This window comes from Pleurodeles waltl, chromosome 11 (assembly GCF_031143425.1).
Source record: "Pleurodeles waltl isolate 20211129_DDA chromosome 11, aPleWal1.hap1.20221129, whole genome shotgun sequence".
NCBI classification, from domain to species: domain Eukaryota; kingdom Metazoa; phylum Chordata; class Amphibia; order Caudata; family Salamandridae; genus Pleurodeles; species Pleurodeles waltl.
Window position 1 is genome coordinate 30,896,650 of NC_090450.1, and position 25,483 is coordinate 30,922,132.

At 44.1% G+C, this 25,483-nt stretch overlaps 1 protein-coding gene across 1 annotated transcript in view; it reads left to right on the plus strand.

The window, feature by feature from the left end:
• The window catches only part of LOC138265296 (cytochrome P450 2J2-like), a 99,981-nt gene that overhangs the window by 40,867 nt on the left and 33,631 nt on the right, over positions 1 to 25,483 (plus strand). Inside the window, exons 2-6 of the mRNA XM_069212902.1 lie at positions 6,733 to 6,895; positions 12,595 to 12,744; positions 17,517 to 17,677; positions 21,869 to 22,045; positions 22,454 to 22,595. Of these exons, the coding sequence (XP_069069003.1) occupies positions 6,733 to 6,895; positions 12,595 to 12,744; positions 17,517 to 17,677; positions 21,869 to 22,045; positions 22,454 to 22,595 (793 nt within the window). The remainder of the gene's footprint in view (positions 1 to 6,732; positions 6,896 to 12,594; positions 12,745 to 17,516; positions 17,678 to 21,868; positions 22,046 to 22,453; positions 22,596 to 25,483) is intronic.

Below are 25,483 nucleotides of genomic sequence, written 5' to 3' on the forward strand. Positions count from 1 at the left end.
GCCTTTGACTTTGCCTTGTGGCCCACGAGAACTGAGGACTGGGCAGTGTCCCTTTTTTGTATATATGTACAGAACTGTTTCATTGCCAAATCGAATTGATGATTTTATTGTTGATGTCATAACATTCATTTTAGTCCATTCCTGTTTTCCTTGCATTATTGTGGAGATTTTCGGGGTGAAATTGTATATGTAATGCAGCTGGTTGAGTGTATGGTGTATGTTTGTTGGGTGTGTGTCGTGCCTGTGTGTGTCACTCTCATTTTCCTCCCCCCTTCCCTTGTGTGCTAGGCGGCTGTACTCACCGTCGTCGTCTTCACCGGTGTTGGTGTTCGTGGTGGAGCAGAACATAGAATATCAGCGGGAAGACTTGCAGTTCTGGTTCCATGGCAGCGTGGTTCTTCCCTGTTTCTCCAATGGTGAGTCCTTTCACTTCTGTGCAGTGTTACAGCCAGGCTTTTGTTGGCATTGGTACCGCCCCGGAAAAGGTAGAGGACTGTGTGGTCATTATGGCGGTCATTCCGACCGTGGCGGTCGGCGGTGAAGCGGCGGTAAGACCGCCAACAGGCTGGCGGTCTTTTTTCTGACATTCTGACCATGGTGGTCACCGCCATGGCCAGCTGCCGCTTCACCGTTCCGACCGCCACGGCGGTAACGACCGCCGGGCTGGAGACCTGGGTCTCCAGCCGGCGGTCGTCACATACCGCCGGCGGTATTCCGACCCGCCTGACCCCGGCTTACCGCCATGGATTTCTTGCGGTTTGGGACCGCCATGAAATCCATGGCGGTAAGCACTATCAGTGCCAGGGAATCCCTTCCCTGGCACTGATAGGGGTCACCGCCATGGATTTCTTGCGGTTTGGGACCGCCATGAAATCCATGGCGGTAAGCACTATCAGTGCCAGGGAATCCCTTCCCTGGCACTGATAGGGGTCTCCCCCACCCCCCACCCCCACCCCAACTCCCTCCCCTACCCCCCCACCACCCCTGCCACCCCCAAAAGGTTGCAGGACCCCCCTCCCCACCCTGATCCCCAACATGTACACAGACATACACACATACACACACGCATACATGCACGCATTCATGCACATACACACGACCCCCCGCATTCATGCACGCACTCTCAACATACACACACACACCCCGCATTCATGCACGCACTCCCAACATACACACACACCCTCCCGCATTCATGCATGCACTCTCAACATACACACACACCCCCCCCGCATTCATGCACGCACTCTCAACATACACACATACACGCACGCCCCCATGCACGCACACAACTCACAACACCCCCCCATGCCCTTTCCCTAACGGACGATCACCTTACCTGTTCCGGTGATCCTCCGGGAGGGAACGGGACCCATGGGGGCAGCTCCACCGACACCGACACGCCAACAGAACACCGCCACAGCGAATCACAAGTTGTGATTCGCTGGGCGGTGTTCTGTTGGCGTGGCGGTGGAGGTGGAGCTACCTCCACTTCCCTGCCTGCCGCCAGTATGGCTGTTGGCGGCTCTTCGCCCGGAAACGGGCGGAGCGCTGCCAACGGTCATAATGGCCCGTGCGGAAGACCTTCCGTACGGCGGTCCCTCGGCGGTCTACAAAAAAGACCGCCGAGGTCAGAATGACCCCCTATATGTTGGGCGTTACTTTCACTTCTGCCTGCCTGCAGTCGGCTACCACCGTGGTGGCTTTTGTTCCCCCCCTGACGGTCGGTGTGTTACATTGGCTGTCTATTGGAGATACCACCATCATGGTCATATTTTGGTGGTCATAACAGCCAGCCAGTTGGCGGTATTACCGCCACCTTATCTCCAACCACCAGGGTTGTAGTGAGGGCAATGTGTATACATTACTGACTCAAGAGAGCTTGGTCTGCTCCACCCTTACTGTCCAAGCCATGAAGGGTTCAGACCAATCAACTTTGCAGAAATATATGCTACTGGTGCTTATAGACTGCGCCACACAGCCCCATTCAATAGATCTCCTCGCTCATCAAATGCATAGTGAGTATGCAAAACATGCGGTAGATCAATAGCAAAGTATAGATTATGTAACGCCCAAATAATTAACTTGGTAAAAGGCTTTTTAATCATATGCCACCGATAATTGGCTACTCTGCCCTCTAACCAGACACCTGGCGCAAACGGGGCAGGCTTCGCAGTTTAATGTGGCTTCACATCCGTAGTGTATCCGAGCTTTAGTTCTATAGACACAGCTCTCACACAAACAGAGGCAACGCAGTTCGAATTCGACCCTCCCCTACTCCCACCTCCCAGGTAAATCTTTTGTTTTCCCATGGGAAATTATTATTTAAATGAAACACACACACAGCAAGCTGATCAGATTACAATTCCCCACATGCTAAAGTGCAAGAATCTTCTTTTCCTTGGGACAGGGGGCATGCGAGGCATACATGCATTGGGCAGTACACGAATGACTGTCATACAAATGACGTTTTAACCACATCATTAAAGTGTGCCAGAACAAAGTACCTGGCATGTGTCTAGACTAAAGACGAATCTGGCCACAGAGTGGGTGAGGCACCGAAAAAGCAAAGCGATGTGATGATTCCTTTATCTGCAGGGGAGGTGATGCATCGATTCTTTCTTCACAGATGAGTCGATGCATCATTTCCTTACTGGCAGGGGAGGTGATGCATCAATTCTTTCCTCTCAGGAAAGGCAATGCGTTGATTTCTGGACCCCCAGCCTCGGTTCCTGGGAGGAGCTGACACTTGCACCTGCATAGGGGTGTGCCTGTCCTCAAACAAACCAGTCTTCAACCCCCTGGGGTGTGTCTGGGGCCAGGGTAGGGAGAGGCAGGGTTTTGTGCACTACAAAGACTTCTCTTTGAAGTTTGCCTACTTCAAAGACAAAAATGGGTATAAGTACTGGATCTCTGACACCACATAGTTAGAAGGCTTTTGGACTGAGGCCATTCTGCCAGGAAGAAAAGCTGAATGCTGTAGGAGGCACTACCACTCTGGCAGTTGCTTTGTTGTGCTGGTTTTCTGCTTGTTGTTTCTGCCCTGGAAGTGGATGGACTGGACTTTGCTTTCTACATCCTCCTTTCAAGGGTTCTCCAAGGGCTTGAGCTGAGCTTTCCTCCTGTTGCAAAGTCTCAGGGCCATCAAAGATTTCACCTACCAGCACCTGGGCTCTCTTGCTGAGAGTCCTGACTTGTCAAGTGGTGCCAAATCTAGTTCGTGGACCCTTGGAAGTGAGGTCTGGTGCAACTAAGAAGAAAGTAAGCACATCGAGTCTAGAGCGACTTTGGAACTGACTCTACTCTCGGACACCGCAGCGCTGCCTGCACTGGAGCTTCAGTCCCCGCAGAGTACAATGACAGCGACCTGCCGCACAGGCCCGATGCCACTGCAGTGCCTCAGACTTCCTGCTGCAGTGTGAGTCCTGAGTGCCGTGTCACTGACAGCCGTGACAGCAGACTCTGCAATAGCAGCCGCGGCCCCAAGGTGTGATCGTGACACTGCAAAGTTGACGCCTTGAATCTTGACCTGTTGGATTCATCTACCCCACTGGTTTGTAAGGAACCGACACCTCACCACCAACACCCCATCAACTCCCCTGCAACCATAAGGAATCAACACCTCACCTCCCCTGCTGAGCAATAGGGAACTGGAAGCTCACCTCCCTGGTAGCAGTAAGGAACCGGTGCCGCACCGACTCCAGCAAGACACCTCAACTCTCTGACTCCATGCAACCACTTTGTTTCCTCATGGACCTACAAGGTACTGTACCTTTGGTCCGCGCGACTCCGAGACTGGCCCAACTCCCTCGTGAGTGGCATCGGACTGTTGGGAACAACTCCGTCAAGGAGCCGTGATAGCCCCAGCTGGAGCTATTGTGTTTTTAAGCGCTTTACTTAGATTTGATCTTTGAAAGTTTGTATCTCTACTTGGACTTTTGTTGTTTTGATCTTGTTTTACGCAGACATATATTGGCTAAATTTCTAAACTGGTGTGGAGTCCATTTGTAGTGTTTTCACACTGTGTGTGTGAGTGTGTGTGTGTGTGTGAGTACATACATATACTTTAAACACTGCCTCTGAGATAAGCCAGATTGGCTGGTGTCAAGCTACCAAGAGGGTGAACAGAGGTTATCTTAGCTGTGTGACTCCCTCACCCTGACTACAGTGAGGATCCCTAGTTGGACAGGGTGCAAGTTGTTGCCAACTAGACACCCCATGTCTAACAAGCCCACTAAGTGGTTTACTAAGAGCTACAAGAAGATCAGAAATCTCTTGAACAAATGTCGCACCCCCTTAAATCAGGAAATGTTATCTTTCTGGTAAGTACACCAAATTTATTTTTGTGGCCAGAGTATATTTGTTCCAGAGGTTGCCATACTACAAAAACAACCCATAAAGTGTTTTGACATTGTTAAAAATTTCACTACCCCCCAGCCACACTACCCTGCTAGTTATCTTCCACAACAAAGAGATTTATTAAAAAGCTCTCTTTTCTTTGATCAAAAAACTAAAGATTAAGTTTTCCCTCTTCATCACTCTCCTTAATATCATAAAGGTGGTCAATTTTCAAAGTTATAACAATGACTGACTTTGTTAGCAAATTGATTAATCTTAAGCCAGCCTCTCCCTCTGCCAACACAGTCTCTGCAAAAATTATTAAAATGAATGAAAACATATTTTTGTCCTTCATCCCCCTGCTGACTAGTGTGATTAATTTCTCCCTGACTCAAGATGTAGTCCTTGGTTGCCTGCAAATTGACAAAATCACCAGCTACTAGAAACAATAATTTACTTTTTTTCTGGACATTTCGAGGTTGCGAAAGACCTGTGTTTTAAAATAAAAGTAGAATTGTTTTTAAATATAGAACAAAAATAGAGACAGTTCCTGAATCTCGAAATCAGGGCAAAGGCTGTTTGATTATATGAAGACAGTACCTGACGAGTAATCGCCACCTGGTGCTGCTTCTATTTTTGTGCTGCTGTCAATGGTGGACACACACCAAGGTGCATGCAAAACCTCCGGGACATCTGTTTTATGGAAATGAAGCCTGGCGGCGAACTCAGTAAACTGATGCAAGCTGTCCCAGGAAGCAAAATGTAATAAAAAAACAAAGAGTTTTCAGTCATCCACACCATATTTTTCCATCACCGGACATTAACAACAAGCAGTGATGAGGGAGGAAGTGGGGGGATGGCTCAAGAAACGAAGCAGAAGGGGGTTTGAGATATGTGACCTTGGTTTCTGAATACACAGCAAATGTGACAAGATGAGAACAAGATTTACAGGCATGTTTATGCAGCTCGGGGCAAGTGAAAACACAATCACTCATGTTAAATGCTCTTTAACAAAGAAGAAAGTAGTTCCTAAAACAAATCCGACCAGTGGATGAATAGGAGTAATTGGTCCATGCTCTCAGGAACAGGAAGAGGCATGACGCATGCATGCCATGGACAAATGGGGAGAAAAATAGGAGCGCGATGATAGAGCCAGCAAATGGGAAGCCCACAAAGTATATATAACATGTCTCTTTGAGACAGTGGCTGCCCTGTCTAGCTGAGACCTAAAAATTAGATGCAGACACAGAAAACCTTATGAGACTCCACTTTTATTCAATCGCTTCTTCCCAAAATCCCTGGAAGCTGTGTTGCCAAACCAAAACACTACACTGAGTCAAATAACTTCTTTGATGACTTCCAATCAGGCTTCAGACACAACCGCAACATGGATACAGTGATGCTACAAATAGTGGATAGTGCATTGTGCATGCTACACAACATTGGTTTGGGACTACACACTCGTGGTGGCTGGTCTGCAGCATTTCACAAAGTCAATCATTCTTCCCTTTAAAAAATCTTAGAATGTCAAATGGGGATCAGTTCTACTGGTTTAAATCAATACTAATAAGTTATACACATCACAGCACCTAAAACTGTCAAGCTATCCTCTTCCCAATGCTCTTCAGTCCCTATATGGAGTTCTTCATCACCTGGCTTTACATCTTAGAGCTACTCCACTGAAAGCACCCCATTGACCAGAGTACTAAATCATCTGCATGAAGCTGTCATATGATGTCCGTAAGTCTCTCTATGGCGAGCAAACAAACATCACCCACGGAGCAGTAATGCCTCTTCAATGTGAAACCCTACTCTTATAAAAAATAAAGAACTCTGACACAGTGTTTCTTGGAAGTCCTCCCACAATGGGGAACTCCATCCATCCAGCTTTTCATACCAATCCATCATATGACCCTTTCAAGCAAGAAGATAAGCCCTACTCTTCCAGCACCTCTTCTAATCTTGACTGATTTATACGAGTAAAATGACCTCCATGACCCTCTTTCTGGTGTGCCGTTTTCTATTGAAAATTAGACTAGCCAATTGGCCTTATCCAAGAATGTACATATTCTGGTTCCTATTTGATCATTATTTACATTATATTTTGCAAATACATGGGTTAGCCTGTAGTACTACTAGGTAAAGCACCCTGAAGCCCTATACATATGCTTCACGCCATATAAGTATACAAATAGAAAAAATAAATTTTAGGGTAATTGTGGTGCCTTCAAAGAGGTACATGTTAATCATAGCTCTTTGGTTTGGTAAGAGGCTGAAAATTAGAAATCTGGAGTTACTTCTTTATGAGCTGCTAAGATAATATGGTGGCTCTAACTGCTGGCCTAACCTTTGCCTGCTTGTCTCCTAACCTGTATCACTTTCACTTTCTATTCACAGCTTGCAAATACTTATGGGAACATTTTCACCATTTGGCTGGGAAAAACACCAGCGGTCGTGCTGAATGGATGTTGGTCTGTAAGAGATGCTCTAATCTCCCACTCGGAGGAGCTCTCTGGACGCCCCATCACCCCTGCACTTGAAGAAATGGCAAAGGGCAGAGGTAAGGACAGGCCTACCTTTTTATGTGTGAAATCTCTGCAGTTGTAAAATTACTATCAGTAAAATAAAAATTGTAATATGTGAATAAAAAATAAAAAAGTATATGTACACAAAAGTGTACGTTTGCCTTCGTACTAAAGCGCAATAAAGCTTGGGCATCGGCATCCAAGCACAACCACCTGAGGGCCTAAAGGGTGTTCCCTCTTACAATCCACCCCCCAAAGCATTCAGTGGCCCAGTGCTTAACGATTGAAATTGTCATTTGCCAAAATCTTGAAAACCATGTGCATCATTCACCAATGACAGTCCTGCCCTATATGGCTGACAGGATACCGTGTCTGGGGTTCTCAGCACACCCACACCCATGACAAAATTAGACTGCAGGAAAAGAAGTGTAAAAAAAGAAAATAAAATCCAGCAGACCATCTTCATCTATGCAGTCCGGACCTGGAACAAAATCCCTACATCCACTTGGAGTGCCCCACCAAAAACATTAGAGAAATATCAATAAGATAGTTCAAAACTCAGCTCTATTTTATCTCTACAATATCAGCTCTCAGATCTCCCAATAAGGAAAATAGCAAGTTTACACATCTCAAAATCAGTGACATTTTTGTGTACCACAAGCAATGGTCATCTCTTGACATTCCTCTTTTGAGTAAAAGGCAGGATTTGGGCCCTTCCCCTTTAGTTCTTATAGGCATGGATTGACAATGAGAGATTCCGTATCCTTTTCTAGGGAACAGTAAGGGTGGCTGAAGTACAAGCAATCCAGGACTCCTGTTTACACATATGTCCTTTTCCAGCGCAAGTACTGCATGGGATCATTAGTCTCCTGAAATTGCACCAGCTGTTGAGTAGGCTTTGAGTAAGTGTTTGTTTGTTGTGCAGAGTGTATTGCTTATTGTGGTGGAAGCCTTCTTTTCAAGATTGTCAGAAATGGCCCTTTCTGTAGAGCCACCCCAAACATTTTGCCTTCCTTCTTCTCTTTTCCTGGCCTTGTTTTTGTTGGCTTTACGACCCTATGCACTTTTTCTATGCTGACCAGTGCTAAAGTGCTTGTGCTCTCCACTTAGAATGTGGTATCATTGGCTTATCCACAATTGGAATATTTATTTTACATATAAGTCCCTAGTTCAGTGCACTACATGTGGCAAGTGGGTCTGTAAATTAAATGCTACTAGTGGACCTGCAGCCCTGAATGTACCACCCACTTTAGTAGCCCTATAAACATGTCGCAGGAGTGCCATTGCAGAGTCTGTGTGTGCAGTTTTAGCTGCCGTGACAGCCTCTCACCAGGCCGTAACCTTCCTTTTTAATACATATAAGCCACCTCTAAGGTAGGCCCTGGACAGTCTCAAGGACAGGGTATAGTGTATTTGAAAAGTTGAACATGTACTTTTATGTTTTAAATATCCTGGTAGTGAAAAACACTTAAATTAGTTTTTATCTACTGAAAGGCCTACCTCTCCCATAGGTTACCATTGTGATTCCCTTATTACATTTTATGAGGGCAGTTTCTAATTGGGTAAAGATAGATATCTCAAGTTTAGTGTCTCTGGACTCATAATTTCAAAACACAATTTATGGCAAATCTGGATTTTAAGCTGCAAGTCTGAAAATGCCACTTATAGAAAGTTGGCATTTTCTTACTTTAACAATTCTGCTTGTCTATGAATATACGTCTGGGTTGGGTGACAGCTGGGCATTGTGCATTCCCTTTAGAAAGTCACATACAAAGGGAGCTGATGTGTGCCTAATGGTCTATTCTCAACCTGATGCCCATCACCAGGCTGATGGGCCTTCCTGAGATAGAGTGGGAGGGAGGAGCTAACACTTGCACCTGAATAGGGCTGTGCCTGTCCCCACAGAAAGAGCTTCATTCCCCCCCGGAGTGAGTCTGGAGCCAGGGCAGGAAGGATAGGGACCTTGTGATCTTCGAAGGCCCCTTTGAAGTCTCCCCCACTTCAAAAGTACAACTGGGTATAGGTACTGGATCCCTGACCACCAAATCGGAACTCTGTTGGAACGGAGGACATTCTGCCTGGAAGAAGAGCTGCTATGCTGTAAATGGGACAGACACTTTGCTTACTGCATTGCTGTATTGTCTTGCCTGTTGACTGCTGCGCTGTAGGAGAGACTACAACTTTGTTACACGCCTTGCTGTGTTGGCTTGCTGCTTCTTGCCTGGGATTGGGAAGAACTGGACCTGCTCTCTACATCCTTGAACCCAAGTTCTCCAAGGGCTACCTTGCTTGCATCCTGTTTTTGCAGTCTGTCAGTTTACAGGAAACGGAAGTGTCTGCAGTTGAGTTCATATTTGTGTATATATGCTCATGCTGTTCAAACTCGTATTTATGTTTCATTAATGAAAAGCCTTTATTATTAGGGCAAACACTAAATAAATGTTGTAAGCTCGAACTAAGGAACTACAGGTTCCTGTAAATAAGTGTGTACACACACGTTTGAAAAGTTTAACAATATGAGACTATGTATAATGCTCCCAGAATGCTCTCTGATTAGATCCAGATATTTGCAGAAACCTGGTCAGAAAAAAATGAACTAGGAAAGAAACATTTTGCTAAATTACTGTGAAATTTTAAGTACCATTTCTTTAAAGAATCATTTAATAAAATGTGTAGATGCATGCTTGTATTTCCAAAAAAAACATTAATTATGGAAGCTCAGTGTGACCAGTGTCAACAAGACTATGGGAAACATGAAAATAGACAAGCATTGGCAAAGCCAGCTAATCTGACATTGGTGGTCAGACTTTTGGTTCTGTCAGTGGGTGTCTTGTTTTTAATTTGGCTTTGGAAAATGTGTTTTGTTGTGGGAGCTGCCAGGCCCTTAGGATTGTAACAAACATTGGCAAAAAGCAAACATACTTTTTGTTCTCAAAAAGCACACATTGCCACAGTAGTTCCTGGAACTGAACAAAAGTACTTTGTGTGCCTATATGCTCCTTGTTAAAAGCAGATCGCTAGCACTCACAGTAAAGACAGTTGATAGATGGTTAGAGAGAGAAGTAGAATTTTATTATAAACAAAAGGTCTTTTTTTTTACGCAGACTTAATTAGGAGAAAGTCACAAAAGTGCACCCATGGTATATGTCTTTGCATTAGTGCAGAATTATGGCTTTCGTGAATTCACAAGAATTTGCATAAGTAGACCAGGAAATCATACTCCTAGAAAATATTTGTGGACTGTCTTTTAGCACAAGAAAATATTCATATGTAGATTTGCTCATGCGAAGATGTATTGAGGGGTTTACAAGTTCACTTTCCCTTCAACCATTTTTTCCCAACCCTGAAAGAACTTCTAATTCTGCCCCTGTCAGGAGTAAATATCCAGCCTTTCTCAGAATGGGAAAAGATTACAGAAGAGCTGATGAAAATCCTTAAAACATGCAAGTTAGTAGGTTTGCACCGACTCAAAGGCAATCCAGCCCTGGAACTAGCGCTTTCTGCTTTCTCCAGCTCTAGTAAAAGGTGGCCAAATAAGGAAATTGCTAGTATTCAAGCCCTAATATAGTATTCACCCCTGCATAATTCTGAGGCAATTATCAGAGCTCTTATATAATGAGATTGCTGCCATAATTTGTTGCCTCACTATGTGGCACCAAAGGGACAAGTACATTTTTTACAGGTCAAGTAGATTTATGAAGTATCCTGTCCCATGAACAAGTAGATATTTCATTAAATGCCATACCCTTGGCTCTTGGAAGTGGATTTTGCTGTGCTGTACAAAAATCCATGCATTGCCTCCTTTTCACCAGTCAGAACCGATGCATCTCCTTCAACAACGATGCATTGCCCCGCTCGAGGACTCCACATCGCAGGCTGTGAGGCTCGATGGGGATGCATCACCTACCTTGCTTCGAGGCCACTTCTGGTTGCTATCAGGTTGCTTGGCTCAGAACCAACACATTGCCTACATCCAGCTGAACTGAAGACGCATCGCTTCACCTTGCTGCTTGAATCGGCCACTCTTCGATGACGCATCCTCCAGGAAGGGATTGTTTGCGGCGGGCCTTGCATGGTTTCTGTATCTGACACTTACGCCATTGCGATCTGCCTGAACGTTCGGATTTCCCCAGGTCAAGCGCAACCAGATGTCCCAGCTTTGCCCTTTATGCTTCTAAGCACTTTATTGTGTTTAATCATTACAAATTCATTTCTCAAGTTCTACTTCTTGGGTGTCATTCTGGCTTCAGTTTGTTCATTAAATTAAGCTCTATTAATATAACCTGGTGTGGGTTATTATTGTGTGGTGTTTTCACTGTTCCACTTCACTATACAGAGGGTGAGCACAGATTAAATTAGGGTGTGTTTTTGACTTACCCTGATTAGGATTGTGGTCCCTATTTGGACAGGGTGCTAACCTCTGCCAACTAGTGACCCAATTTCTAACAAAGATGAATTCTGAGTTGAAGAAAATAGCTGAATAGTCCCTGCTATATGCTTCTTCTCTTGAGAACATTGCACCTCGTACACTGCAGTGGATGTATTCCCTATTAGGATTAACATATCTAACAGTCAGAAAGATTCTTAATGGTGAAGGGAAAATACTTGTGGGCTGATCCAAAATGTGTATTGACACTTACACCACACTTTGGCCCTCATTTTAAGATTGGCGGTAAATTTCACCTTCCGCCGCTGCGACGGCCGCCAAAATACCGTCGCCGCTGCTAACATCCGCCCACCAAATTATGACCACAGCTGGATTTCTGGCAAAAGACGGGCGGAAATCCAGCTGTGGCCATACTGGCGGATGGTGTTAAGGTGGCGCTGCTACCACCAGCAGCGCCACGCCAGTAGCTCCGTGTCTGGTTCCCTGCAGGAAGACCCCCTGGATGCATGTAAGTTGGCCTTCGGACATGGGAGGGGGGGGGTGTTGTGTGTGTGTGTGTGTGGGTTTGTGTGCATGAACGTGTGAGTGTGTGCGTGAATGCGACTGTGTGCGTAGTATTGTATGCGTGGGTGTATGCATGAATGAGAGTATGTGTATGTATGGAAATGTGAATGCGTGTCTCTGTGTCAGTGTGAATGTGTGTATGCATGTGTGCGAGGATGAGTGGATGCGTGCATGCATGAATGCATGTATGTCTGTGAGTGTGTGTATGCGTGGTGCGTGTCTGCGAGTGTGCATGAATGGGGGTTGGGGAATTGGAAGGGGGCGAGCGTGGATCAGGGGGTTGGGTGCATCTGGGGAGTGTTTGGGGGTGGGGGCCTCCTACCAGTGACAGGGAATGAATTCCCTGTCACTGGTAGGGCCTACCGCCATGGTTTTCATGGCATTGTGAATGCCACGAAAACCATGGCGGTAGGCAGGGTCAAAATGTCATCAGCAGTACAATAACGGCCGCCGGGCTGGAGATTGTTATCTCCGGCCTGGGGGCTGCTACCGCCATGGCTGCAGCCAACCCGCCAGTGTCATAATGTAGTGGTATGTACCGCTAGCCTTTTGGCGGTACTACCGCCACATTATCACCGACCACCATGGTCATAATGACACCCATAGTTTGAAGTGGGATGACCCAAACCCCCCTCTCTAATTTTTTTTTTATAATATTTTTTTTTCATCATATGTGCTCTGGCAAATAGATAAATCTGCCTTTATGCCAGACCTGATGCACTGTACTTCTTATGTAGAAAATCTGGTTTAAAAGAAACAGTAACCTAAAGTTGATTTTTTTAGGCATTGTTCATTCATCTGGGAACAGTTGGAAACAACATAGACGCTTTAGCCTGATGACGCTGCGGAACCTGGGACTCGGAAGGAGAAGTTTGGAAGTGCGAATCCAGGAGGAGACAAAACATCTGACAGAGATTTTTGAGATGACAAAAGGTATATCATGTTCGTCTATGCTATGTGGTTCTGTGTGTGGGTGTGTGAGTGTGTGGGTGTGTGTACATATATATATATTTATTGCTCATTACTTATGCTGGATTGTGAATTTTTAAACAAATGACCTTTAAATATCCTTGTCCAGAACACACTCAGTAAGTGAGGGGAGCACGTGCACCCCTCCTCGCACACCCTTTCGCAGCACTTAGAGGTTTTTCCAGACTGGGCAAATAACTAGACCTGGGTGGAATTTTTTATAATATAGGAGTAATCAGATTAAATTAGGTCATTACACGTTATTTTTTTTAACAGAATTACTGATAATTACCCAATTACTACTTGTTGTATAATGAAAGTTTTGGGGGCAAAATTCTACAATGAGAGCACAATTAGCAAGCTAAGCACTATTGTGCTATGCTGCATTTAGCGCTGTTTCTTAGTGCGAAATGTATCATCGCATTTTCGGATGCAGGGTGCTTTTTTAGCTAAAATAATAGAGCTAAATGCTGGTAATAAGTTGGAGAAAATCCTACCCTAAGAGCAGCTGTTCATGCTTGCTGTTTCTGTTCTGTTACATTTAGCTCTATTTCTTAGCGGAGAATGCATCCTCACGTCCATTTTGAATGCAAGGGAGCATTTTTGCACTAACATACAGCATTAAATGCATAATAAGTCTGTGGTGTTCTTCCTTCTGATTCCCTGTCATCCCCTGATGCAAGCAGCTTTGACAGGCCACGTGCATCATCAAAGTTCTAGGACTCAACTGGGCTTAGATGAAGCTTTCTGCCTCTTGAGCCCAGAGAATGCCTGATCCCTGCAAGGGGCAGTCAAGGTTAGCTGAGGAGAGGCCAGAGGCTGCCAGGTTGAGATAGATGGGGCAGATCAAGTGCACCTGAGAACCAGTGCTTAATTTGTAAATAAAAACGTGCAGGTGCCCAAAGCCCTCCTTTGAAACATGTGGCTGATGCAATTAAATGTGCGAGAACTGAGTACTGAGGCAGCGTAATCCTGAAGCCATCTCGGGCCTCTTCAATCCATATAAAGCCACTCCTGCCCCTTCGGCTCACTCTTGCAGCTTTCTGCTTTCTCCCTTTCTGACGCTTTTTTGTTTTTCTCTTCCTTCTTCTTTCCCATATTTGTCTTTAGCTCGTAGTAAATGCTTGAGGCAGAAAAATAAGTCCTGGCACTCAAAAATAAGCACCGGAAACAACAAACACAAATTAAGCACTGTGAGAACAGAAAAGCACCAGCAGCAGGCAAGACAGGAATATGTGCAGGTAGAAATGTCTACTTCATCCTCCTTCCTTCTCCGATCCCACCCTTCCTCTTAGTGGCAGGTCGCCTGAAGGATAAGCCAGTAATAGGAGCTCAGGGTAAGATGCTTTCCTGCACTGTGCTCTTTAAGAACTGCTGCATCTGTCAGTGCCAGTGCCTGCAATCTTCTCTCCCTGCTTCCTCGTAAAGACATACACTTGGCATGGTAGAGTGCAGCAAAGTCAAAGGCACCCAGCTTTCAGTGCCTGGTACTTGCCTGTATACTGCTCTTCTGCACATGCGCTAGACTCAGCAGCAACAGAACCACAGACCGGTGTGTTAAGCTCCTCTTCCCTCTTCCAGGGCTGGGACTTCACCTTAGATGCCTCCTTGGAGAGAACATGCACTATACAATAGGCACATGTTGTCCCATTCCATTCAGTGCCATGTGGACATGTATGCCTCAGCATGTGTTAGTCAGCGTTGTGTGTGACCATAGATCAAGAATATTCCAGACAAAGTTATCTTGTGCAACCTGGACTCGCTCATGCATTTCCAACCAACTCATGGCCTCTGAAGATGTCGTTAGTCAGCTACTTACAAGTTGAATGTAGATCACAGGGATATTGCAAGTTATGAAGGAGGTCATAACCATGCAGAGGTATGAGGTCGAAGGTCACCGAACTCCAAGGTGGCTTGCAATGTCCTTATGCACGTAAGGTACATGGTCTGAGTATTTTATTCCTTGTGATATGTATTGGCACACAGTCGATCTTCCGTCAACCCTCTGGTGAACCCTCGTTCTCATGTTTCTTAGTATGAAAGAAATATTAAGCTGTAGATAAAAAGAATAAAAGTGTATTTCTTCACTGTGCAATAAATATGATAAAATGGACTTAAATTGTAGGTGGTTGCTAAACGTATCTGAAGCAATCAATGGAGTGCTGCTGTGAAATAAACACAGAATCAAAACAGCTCCCTGTGCCAAAGACTGTAAATATTCAGAGTAAATAGTTAGGAAGAAAGGGCCGAAACCCCACTGCCCTTTCTATTAGTGCTTAAACAGAGGTTGACATCCTGCTCAGTGGCCGGCCTGTGACATTTAATGCCGACTCTGGAGTCACCACTCAGATAGAATAGAATATTTCAAGTAGTCGTTTTCATGTTATAGGTATGTAGTGTAATGACAACTAGGAGGTAATGGGCCAATAAGAGACATACATTGATACAGCTATTTCAGGTTTCCATCTATTAGTGCTAGGTTACTCATCTATGTAACTCTGCATGTATTACATCGTGCATTTCCTTGCAAGGGACTAATCACGAGGGTGTTGGGCAGCCATTCCCATCAAGATTACCACTCTGGTCTCAACAATAGAAATCTCTCCTACTACCACACATCCATTCACTTCTGTATGGTGTTGATCATACTGTTCATTTATTCCAATTGTAGTTGAAGTTGACATTTACATAGCACACTTTTGTTAAAATTATCCATTATCCAGTATATTGCCGTTTTCAAATGATCATTGATGGTTCTTGATGGTAAAATGTATATATTCTGACGTCACCCCTTGGTCACTACATACTGCATTCTTTACAATTTCTATTAATACATAGCTTGTTTTTTGCTTTTGTCCTGCATTGCTGTGATTTAACAATGCGTGTCCTTTTGAATCTCTGGGGCATATGTATATATTCTATTATGCAGTTTTGCATCAAAAAGTTTAGCACCGGCTTGCGCCATTCCTGAGCACCAGCCGGGTGCCATTTTTATGGAATGGCGCAAGCCGGTGCAAAGGGTGGGCTAGTATGAAAAAAAATGACTTAGCCGAGTGGGGGTGGCAACACGGGAGAAGGGGGTTTTGTACCAAAAAATGATGTTAGGCTGGTTAGAGGCAAAAAAAATGCCTCTAACCAGACTAGCGACATTTTCTGACATAAAACCATCCATACCACATCACTCCTGTCTTAGAAAAGACAGGAGTCATGCCCACCACCCCAATGGCCAGCACAGGGGACCAGTGTCTTCTGGGCATGGCCATTGCACCCAGTGCCATGTAGGGGGACCCATTCAGGTCCCCTAATGGCACTTAAAAAAAAAATACTTACCTGTACTTGCCTATACTTACCTGGGATGGGGTCCCCCATCCTCTGCTGTCCCTCTGGTGTGGGTGGGGGTGTTCCTGGGGCTTGGGGAGGGCACCTGTGGACCCAGTCCATGGTGTTTTACCATGGAAATGGGTCCCCAGATCCCCTAATGCCTGGTCTAACCCAGGCGTTAAATAATGGTGCAAAGCAAGCTTTCCACCATTATTTAGCTGCTCCTCCCACCCGCGCATCATTTTAGCACAGGGGAATAACTATGGGGCTATAGGGTTAGCACCATTTTTTATAGAGAATGCCTACCTTGCATCTCATTGATGCAAGGTAGGTTCACGCATCTAAAAAATAGTGCAAACTCCAATATTTTGACGTTAGATGTGTCTAATGTCAGAATATTAATATGAAGTTAGTTTTGCGCCGAATTTGGGTAAAAAATGCAACAAATTCGGCACAAATGGAGTATAAGAACAGTCATCCTCTGGTGTAACTCCTAGCCTGTTGCCTCCCTTTCCCTTTCTCTCAGACCTTCATCATGATCTGGTAACTTTCAGGAAGGTACTAAAACCCTACTTGACTCAGCTTTGCCTCAGCTAATCTGTTAGCTTGTCACTACCCTCACTTACTGTTGTCCTACTGTTACCCTTTCGTGTCCTTTCAGATTTCTCCTCTTGCAATTGTTCTTCTCTGAGTATTTCGGAAGCACATTCTACCCTTTTTTAGGCACAGCTGTGCTATGGAAAAATATCAATATCAACTCAAATAAATAAAGTACAAGACGAAGCAAAAGGCAGAGTGAGTCCATAGTTTCATCACACCATGAAGGAGTGACTGCATAGTTTTATGAAATCTTATCTTAAAAAAGTGTCCCTGTGGGATTGAAATACCTTAATTACCCATCATGGTGTGATGCTCTGATAATGGGACATCCGTCATAAAACTGTAGAAGCCCCTCCTTCATTTTCTTGGCTCTTGTGCCGTATTATAACTTGAAGGAGTTGTTGCAGTTGAAGGAGGTCTGGCAGGCCCAGTGATTGGAGGCTCCACCTACTCTCCTATCATGTCAGCCACAGCGCAGTGGTAGAAATTACCGAACATTGTGTTGGATCAACTTCCTAATTGAGGCTACCTGGTCCATCACCACTTTCCACTGCAACACCCCGCTAGACGAATGTCATACAAACTATAGCGACGATCCAAGTAAACCATTGCAAGTCATTCTGTGAGGGAACTCCCAACTCACACATAAAGTTGGCAATGCAAAGTTATTCCAGTGCCCACATTTGTTGGTGGTGGAAGCTGCTTTTGGGGCAAAAGGACAAGCTTAAACAGAACATCCCTTCCTCCTCTTGCACGCCAGAGGATCTCACTCTGTGCCCCAGTAACTTATTTTCTCCGTGCTGCTCTCCCCCTAGGGAACCCTGTGGATCCCTCTCAAGCCCTCGTACACTGTGTCAGCAATGTCATCTCTGCTGTGGTGTTTGGTCACCGCTTCTCCAGAGAAGACAAGGAATTCCACGAGCTCGTTGAAGCCAATAACTTCCTTCTATCATTTCTGGGAAAAACCTGGTGCCGGGTGAGTATTAAAAAAAAAAGCATTCAATTGAAAAGGATTGGTAAATCTTTTGAAACAAGATGCTTATAGTGAAAAAAATGTGTTTGTTTAAGAGGAACTGATAGAGTAACCAAGAGCTGGGCAGTGATAGAATGGGGTTTCTTGAATCTCAATATTTTAGTGAAATCATCAAAAAGAATCTCCTACTAGTCTTATGGACCTTTGATTGTCCACTTGATGTATAATAAAAGAGCTAACATCATAAGTGCATTGCATGCAGTGGAACCAAGATGGCCTCACAAGAATGGCAGAGAGGATGGCATCCGAACCTTACGGGTTTTAATAACAACGTTAGTTAAAGCTACATATCAACTCAATCGGCAACATTTACAGAAAAATAAAGTAAGAACATACATATTTAAATGTTCATGCAGTCGAAATTTATATATGATCAAAAAGAATATACAAAGCAAAATAACATACAGTAAGCAGGGTCCATACAACCAGGCAGAGCCTCTACGCCAGAGTTCATCACTTGCACTTTTGTACATCATTATTGTCTTTCGCCCTTGGTCACTGAATCGGGTCCACCACCACCATGACTTGTTTTTACTGTTGCATTATCACAGTCTCTAGGGTGCATTGGGCATGAGTTTCAGGACTCTACACTTGCCATCTTAAGCCGGGTGTCCTTCTTTCACTTCAGGAACCTTTTAAGCAGCCACAGAGACAAGTCATCGTACAAAGAACTGCACTCCTACTGCTGTAAGCAAGCCCACATATAGTGTCATGTCCTAAGGGTTGCAAAAGTCCCACAAGTAAAATTTGAGGTCTAGTGCAGGTTCACACCAGAACAGTAACAGTAGTAGGTCCAACACCACACATGGCCAGCCACTGGTACTGCAACACCCGCAGATAGAAAATAATGGAAGTAGGGTCTTAAAATAAAACCCTATCAGAAATATTGTGAAATAAAGTTATTTCAAATAATTATAAAAATAAATAAATATTATTTAAGGTTCAAAAATATTAAAAACAATTATTATTTCATTATAAAATATTTCAACAACCTTTTTCATTTTAAAATTATTACAACATTATATTGTATTATCATATCATTAAATGAAATTACTTTGAAATAATTCTATTCTTGAAGTTTAATACTCCCTATACTTTACCATATGCAGATCACTGGCCCATCCAAGAGTCTTCCAGTGTCCAGAGAAAAGTAAAAAACAAAGGGCCTGATTCTAACTTTGGAGGACGGTGTTAAACCGTCCCAAAAGTGGCGGATATACCACCTACCGTATTACGAGTTCCATAGGATATAATGGACTCGTAATACGGTAGGTGGTATATCCGCCACTTTTGGGACGGTTTAACACCGTCCTCCAAAGTTAGAATCAGGCCCTCAATGTTTAACTTCAGAAAAGTTATAAATAATAGCAATGGTAGGCTTCAAAAATTGCAGCAACATTTTCCAGGGGACACACAAGGTGAAAGGAAAGGGAAATGGATCCTTTAACATGTCTCAATCAAGGGAACGGTAGAGGTAGCTGAGTCATGCCAGACCAGTCCATGCAGTTGAGGTACCAAAATCTTGTACGTATATTGTCTGCAATAAATATTTTGGGACAGTATTTTTGTAAAAAGTTATTTAGGACAGGCTAATTCTGTCAAATGATATTTATGTACCCAGTATTCTGACAAACGACTATGCATGTGAGCGTCCTATAGCTGTGGGACAAAAGACAACATCAAGCCTAACTACACACTATCTCCCCCACCATAGCATTCCAGTCCATTGATTTTCACCCGACATGTTTTTTAGACAAAGGACCACCTTATACAAATCAGTACCAACCCTATTCCACATTGGAACAATCATACTAGAATGGCCAGCCATGGCCTCCTACTGAAAGAACCACAAGAACCCCAAGCTGGATTTGATCTTCTTGGGTCTCAACAGTGAGCTATAGCTTGAGTTCTGAGTCACAATGGGCACTGTACCAAGGTCTTGGAATTCCTGTTGCATTTAGGGTGAGAACTGCAACAACAACAAGGGGATGGATGGAATGCTTGGTATTAATCTTATCCACTGGCAATCACTCTGGGCCGCATTCCAGTCCTTTGTTTTTTGCGTACCATGCCACTCTAGACAAAAGTGCACCATTTGCAAATTACCACTGACCTTGCTCCTAACGGGAACAGTCAGTTCCTGATTGCCAGGAGAGGCTTCCTCCAGAAGGAACCACAAGCAACCCAAACCTGTTTTGACCTACTTAGGTCTCATTGAGTTCAATGGCACTGTGAGCACAGGGCCTGTGTCTGGGCAAACCTGCTTCAGTTAGGGCATAATCTGCAACAACAAGGTGGCGTACGAAATGCTTGAATTATTCTCAGCTACAGGCAATTGCTCTGGGCTCCATTCAAGCTCATTGTTTTTCACCCACCGTGCCACTCTACACAAAAGCCCTCCTTATCTATATAGGTACCTGCCCTGCTCCACATTGGAACTGTCTCTTCCAAAGTGCCAGGCAAGGCCCCCTCCAAAAGGCACCACAAGCAATCCCAGACTGGATTCAACCTAATTGGGTCTCATCACTGAGGTGCAGGGTACGTTAAGTCCAGTACCCTATTGAGCATTGGACCAATGATTGCGCATGCACCTCACAGTTAGAACCTGATTGACACAACAACAAGGTGATGGATGGAATGCTTGAATTAATCTTAGTCTCAGGTAATCACTCTGCACAGCATTCTTGTCCATCCTTTTTCACCGTTCATGCCACTCAAACAAAGTCCTGCCTTATACAAATCAGTACCAACCATTCTCCTCATAGGTCCTATGAATAGTCTGTCCCAAACTGCCAGGCCCCACTTCACGCAAACTGTTTTAGCTGAGCAGTTACTATCCATTTTTAATATCATGTTGAACATCATTATAAACTCAGTTTTTCTAAAGTTAGCTTGAGGCACATAGTTGTGTCTTATTTTAAACCAACCATCAACTAAGCCACAATTTCTACACTTGGGCTTGGTGAAATGATTAGAAATGAGGGGTAGCTGACCATTGATGAGTACTTACACAGAGTAGATGAGCGTAGCTGAGCAGTGATTGAGTACTTACACAGAGCAGATGAGCGTAGCTGACCATTGATGAGTACTTACACAGAGCAGATGAGCGTAGCTGACCATTGATGAGTACTTACACAGAGCAGATGAGCGTAGCTGACCATTGATGAGTACTTACACAGAGTGGATGAGCGTAGCTGAGCAGTGATTGAGTACTTACAAAAATTAGATGACCATGCTCAATAATGCTTAATTGGTCTGGCACAATAAAGGCTCAGCTTGAATGTGTGTGTTAGTTGGTGTTCAGCAATGCAAACAGCAAGGCAAAGTCACCAGTGGTGCTTCTTGAGGCTCAGCGGAATAGTGGAATGCTCTCCGCTGAGTGCTCCATTCACTTTTTGGTTTCAGGGCTTCTGTGTCACTGCCACTGCTGTGGTTTTCGAATAATACATGAGAAGCCCTGAATTAAATGGAAATCTAGCGGTCCTTGTGCATCCTGATGCCCTCCAAGAGTAGCAGCAAGAGCATCTATTGTTTCTGATTGGCCAAAAAGCATGCCTCTCCAAGTTCCTCTCTTCAGTCATTTTCAAAGCTTGGCTTTTGCCATGTGCCTATTACCAAGGCTTCTTGTCAGAGCCCATCCCAGTCCTAACACTTAAACATCCAATTGGTCTGTCCTTTGTTCTATAGCAGACATCAATTAAATAGAAAACACTGCTCATTGAAGTGGATGGGATAGAAGCATGAGAACCACATGGGAGGCACCAGGACTACAACGCAGTCACTGGGTTAAGACTTCTAGGAGCTGTGTGTTTTTTACTTCATCCATTCCCAATACATTCAATTGTCTGTCTGTTTGAATCCAAATTGATCAATTTTGTTTACCCCTGACTGCAGAGTAGATCAGATTGAAAAGTGTGTTGTCTTTGACACTGGTGTGTATTTAAAATGAATACTATGGTACTGTTGATTGCATTTCCAATAATCGAAGATATGGAAATTGAATGGGCAGCTAGGGCCTAGAAGCCCCATTTAGAGTGGGGACTGATGGGCATGTTAACCCTGTAACTAGAATTGTTTAATTTATGATTGTGGATACATACAGGTCTTCTTCAACTCCATTGTTTCTCACTCTAGCTGTATGATATCGCCCCCTGGCTGATGCGATGTCTGCCTGGACCTCAGCAGGATTTCATGAGGCTCAATACTCTCATTGAGAAATTTGTGGAGAAGGAAATCAAAATCCACAAAGAGAATGGACTTTCAAAGGAGCCACAAGATTTAATCGACTGCTACCTGAACCAAATATCCAACGTAGGTATTTGCTGCTTCCGGGGTGGTTGGTCTAGTCCTTTTAAAAGAGAAGAATAAAGGATAGGAAATATAGAATTATTTCACAAGATGAAAAAGCATGACCCATTATAGCATTTCGGGTTTGTATGTCACTCTGTAGTTAGCATGAGTCACAGAGAAACAAGTCCAATCCACCACTTTTCACATCCATCTCTACTTAAATTGGGTATATTCCATCACATCATCTATGTTTGAATGTGCCCATGCAATCTCGTGTTAGTCAGCTGCATCTAGCTACACACTGGCTAGAGTTGTTGACCTCATTCATCCAGCCTCAAGGGTACCTTAACAAAAATATATTTTCTATTGCAGCAAAGATGACTTCAGTATTGGAATTCTATTGAATTTGCCTTTCGTTATTCCAAACAGACCTCAGATGATGCCAACTCTTGTTATGACAATGACAACCTGGTCCGCACTGTGGCTGATTTCTTCATAGCTGGCACTGAATCGCCCTCCACCACTTTAGGATGGGCCCTGCTGTACATGGTGAATGAACCAGCTATCCAGGGTAAGGCCCTGTGGAGGTACAAGAGTCACTATATTATCACATTCTTCTTCAGAAAGCGAATGGACCATTGTGGTTAGTGACATTTAACTAAAGAATGATATTTTATATCTTAGGGCCATAAAGTTACAGGAAGTTATGGATCCTTAAGAACCAGTCTATATAGCATCTGGGCTGGGAACAGGTACTTTGTAAAAACTAAACCATACTGAGTGGTGAGGATGTTTTAATTAATGTCACCACTTTGTCGTCTGTATTAAGCAGTTTTGACATTGCCTGCAGTGCACTAGTCAACTTACAGAAATATGCAGTATATAGCGCCAGCCTTTGCCAGTAACTACTGGGGTTTTAAGAGACCACCCTTTAATGAACAGCAACACTGTCATATGTTATAGCAGCCCCGGGCAGTTAGGGGGTGAGCCCTGTATTTCCCAGTGCTGCTTGTCAATCACAGGCTGCAAGCAAGCACCCACCCTTTTCCAAGTCATCACTGGGTGGAGTGAGGTCAACCCGCAGAAAGGACCCGACCCCTTTCATGAGTTACCTGGGTTTCAAAACTCGTTCGCTCTATCCGCGCTGAATACAAGTTTTACAACTGATATTTATTAGTGTTGTAGTTTTTCATGTTACAACCTCGCTATGTAGATTATTTTCATGATCTCATTTGCCAAATAAGGCGTTGAGCTTTCTTTGATATTTAATTTGCGCCTTTTTATGAGACCCTCCAAATCAAAGTTGCACACACTAAAGGCTTAAGTTATTCCGCCGTTTTGTTTCTTGTGTTTCTATTATTCAGTGAGGTCTAATTTCATAAAATGCTCTACGCGCTCCTTTCCACTTTTTTGCCCCATTTAAACTACGCTCGACATCATATTTATTCAAACGTTTCAGCGAGCAAAAAGGTCAACAAAGTGCAATAACAACCTTTTTGAGACACATATTTAAATTGTGCCCGTGCCTCTTTATCTTTTTACATTGCTGCGCTTAGAGTTCAGCTGTGATCTCAGTGAATAGAACACTTCAGCAAGCGCTCTCATCATGGACGTCAATTCACTGAAATACCGCTTTCACTCACACACACATACTTATACATACACAGAAATTCATATTTACATACACTCTCCCACATCAGCACACTCTCATCCGCAAGCACACGCACAACATACATTTGAAAGCATTTTTACCTACCTGAGCTGGCATGTAGGGGCATATTCCAGCTAATTGCACTCCATTTTATTACACTGATCTAATAATTTATTATTCACTATTAGTTTAATAATAAATTCATACAAAACAAAAAAAGTAGAGCCGCAAACAACATCTATAAGGACGAGCTGCCACTGAGCTTCTGGCATTCGCGGCTCGCTGCGCGAAAGGGGCAGGGCAACATGTGGGGATGGGATAAAAAATGAATTATTAATAAAAAAACTAAGCACTTACCTTGATCGCCACCGCCGCACTGCTCCATCCACTCCTCTGCGCGAGCACAGGCTCCCAGCCTGCCCTGAGGCCAATCCTGACACTGCTCAGAGCAGTTAACCTGTGCATGTTCTCTCCAGCCCGGCAACTGTGACGGCCGGCCAAACATACATGCACATTGAGGGGGAGCGCTGTGCACTGAACCCCACTGCTCATCAACCCTGTGGCCCGACCCTTTACAAGAAAATGATAATAAACACAGTTTATTGCTGTTTTCTTGTAAAGGTTTTGCAGGGAAAAGGGGGGCAACGTTCATCCGCCCTAACGAGGAGCTGCCCCTGGCTCCTGGCATTGAATTTGCCACCTCTGAGACCGGGGAGCAGCAAAGGGCAAGCCAGCGGTCGAAACTGCGGCCCCTGGCTGCCGCTAAATGATGTCCTTGGCTCTCATGATAGTCTCACAAAGCGCAGGGACAGCCATTTTCCCTTTCCGAGTCACAGATAAGATGGTTACGCGCTCCTCTGCTCCTCCCATTAACGGCATAAATATTCCTTCTCTTTCTAAGGCAGTAATGAACATTTTGATGCACTGGTTTCAATTTTTAACTTTGCTGCTTTTATATTCAACTGGTATTGTTTTTATTTGAGCACTACTCTCTGTGTTTGAAATGTAAACTTCACAGAATGATTTTCTGTGAAAATAAAATGTACAAGGTGCTCTTTGCTAATTTTTTTCAATCTTGCAATGCTTAAGGTGAGATTGCATTTAAATTAGCATTTCAGAAAGATTTTACGTTTGAGTTTCTCAGACTATGTTGCCATTTTTCGAGTCAACACAATTGTCTGCAAGATTCCAACCAGAGCTCTTTTGTGGGTGTTGTTTCATTTATATGAGACACAGGATTTTTTTTTTGAGTCAGTCTTTGCAACATGTTATAATTTAGAGGGACATTTCAGCTAAATTGATATTTTAACTGTGATATGTAGTCAGATTGCTATGTTGCTTGTCATACGGCTTGTCAGTCAGCATTAATGCAGTGAGTCAGGAACACAACTTGGAGACACTGAATAACATATTACTTCCTGTTTTTGTACAGTGCACATCCTGATCTCTTGTATTTCAAGGCTCTCTCATATTTGCTAATGAATGAATTCATTAACACATATGAGAGTGCCTTAAAATGGGAAACAGCCTCAACCACATCGGCGAAACAACGAGGTTTGTTGTCCACGAAAGCGGAACAACGCTTTACTGAACAACGACCCTGTTTTCCTCTGCCTTAACCACGCATGTTCGGAACAACGAACATGGGTGGTTAAGGCAGAGGAAAACAGACTCTGGATCGGAGAGGATGTGGTCAGGTAAGGGGGACTGGGGTAGGGTTGGGGTGGGGTAGTTTTAGGGGCGGGGCATAATTTTAGGTTTTAGGGGTGGGGGTGGGTGGTCATGGTAGTTTTAGGGGTGGGGGGTTG